Here is a 1,344-nt window from a genome sequence, read left to right on the forward strand (position 1 = left end):
ACTCCCACTACACCAGGCTTTCCATTGTATTTGTAAAGTTGGGGTCGGTGAAGTTCCCACTGACTGGAAAAGGGGAAACATAACTCAGGGACAGACAGCAGTTCCTCTCCCTGGAGCATCTGGGGCATCATCCCATCCCATCCCACCCCACCCCACCTGCCCCGTCGGGCTGCAGCACCAGGCTGCAGAGGAGCTGTGGGACATCACTGGCGTTGGTGGCCACGTAGCAGGAATAATTCCCAAAATCGGGATGGCTGAGGTTCCTCAGCAGCAGGGACACACCGGTGTCCCCTGGTCCTGCCGTGCAGAAGGCCACCCTGCCCCTAAACCGACTCTCGGGCTCCTGCGTGGGGTGCCAGCCCGGCTCCTGGGGGGGCTGCCAGCCCAGGAGGTGGCTGAGGATGAGGACGGGGTGGTGGTCTCCAGCCTGGTGGGTGCAGGTGAGGGTGACCCCCCGTAGGTGTCCCCAGGGCTGGGTGCCACAGGGCAGGCAGGCGTCCTCACCGGGGGACGCCGTGAGGGTGACGGGGGGCTGGTCTGCAGGAGAGAGGGGACAGAGGTGTCACCATCCCCACCTCAGACCCTCAGCATTCCCCCAGGACCACCGGGATGGGGACAACCCATCCCATCCCCATCCTCATCCCACCCCATCCCATCCCATCCCATCCCCATCCCATTCCCATCCCCATCCCACCCCATCCCATCCCCATCCCATTCCATCCCATCCCCATCCCCATCCCATCCCACACCATCCCCATCCCATCCCATCCCCACCCCCATTCCATCCCATCCCCATCCCCATCTCATCCCATCCCATCCCCATCCCATCCCCATCCCCATGGGTGGACACGGGGTGGTGGTGGGGGGACAACCCAAACAACCCAGTCTCCCGTTGGATTCCAGGTGCTGGAAATAAGATGGGTGGGGTGGCCGTTGGGACAACGGCGAGGATGATGATGCTGGTGGCATCTGAGGTTGAGCAGCATCTCCTGCCAAGACCAAGGGCTGGTCGATGCCAAGGAAGCAGCCGCCCGGTGAGTCACCACCACCACCAACAACAACCACCCTCCTGCTGGGAACCCTCACCCCCTGCCTGTGGCCCCGCCGCGCCCCAACGCCTCGGGGTCCCCCCACGCTGCTCTCCCCCAGGCAGGGAAGGAAAATTGGGGGGCAAAAAGGGGGGGGGGTGATCCCCCAGACCCACCAGTAGCTGCCTGGATGAGGAACGGAGCCAGAGCCCAGAGCACCACGACGGGGACCAGCATCATCCTGCCGGCATGGGGACCTGGGGAACACCCCAAGGAGACGGTCACCTCACCCCCCACACACGGTGGGTCACCCAAA

The 1,344-nt window shown here is 64.1% G+C and overlaps 1 protein-coding gene across 1 annotated transcript in view; it reads right to left on the bottom strand.

The window, feature by feature from the left end:
* The window catches only part of LOC106899072, a 16,151-nt gene extending 14,844 nt beyond the window's left edge, over positions 1-1,307 (bottom strand). Inside the window, exons 1-2 of the mRNA XM_014960737.1 lie at positions 1,205-1,307; positions 157-537 (exon numbers count right to left, since the gene is read on the bottom strand). Of these exons, the coding sequence (XP_014816223.1) occupies positions 157-537; positions 1,205-1,268 (445 nt within the window). The 5' untranslated portion in view covers positions 1,269-1,307. The remainder of the gene's footprint in view (positions 1-156; positions 538-1,204) is intronic.
* Between the last annotated feature and the right edge of the window lie 37 nt (positions 1,308-1,344).

This window comes from Calidris pugnax, unplaced genomic scaffold (assembly GCF_001431845.1).
Source record: "Calidris pugnax isolate Ruff unplaced genomic scaffold, ASM143184v1 scaffold490, whole genome shotgun sequence".
NCBI lineage: Eukaryota > Metazoa > Chordata > Aves > Charadriiformes > Scolopacidae > Calidris > Calidris pugnax.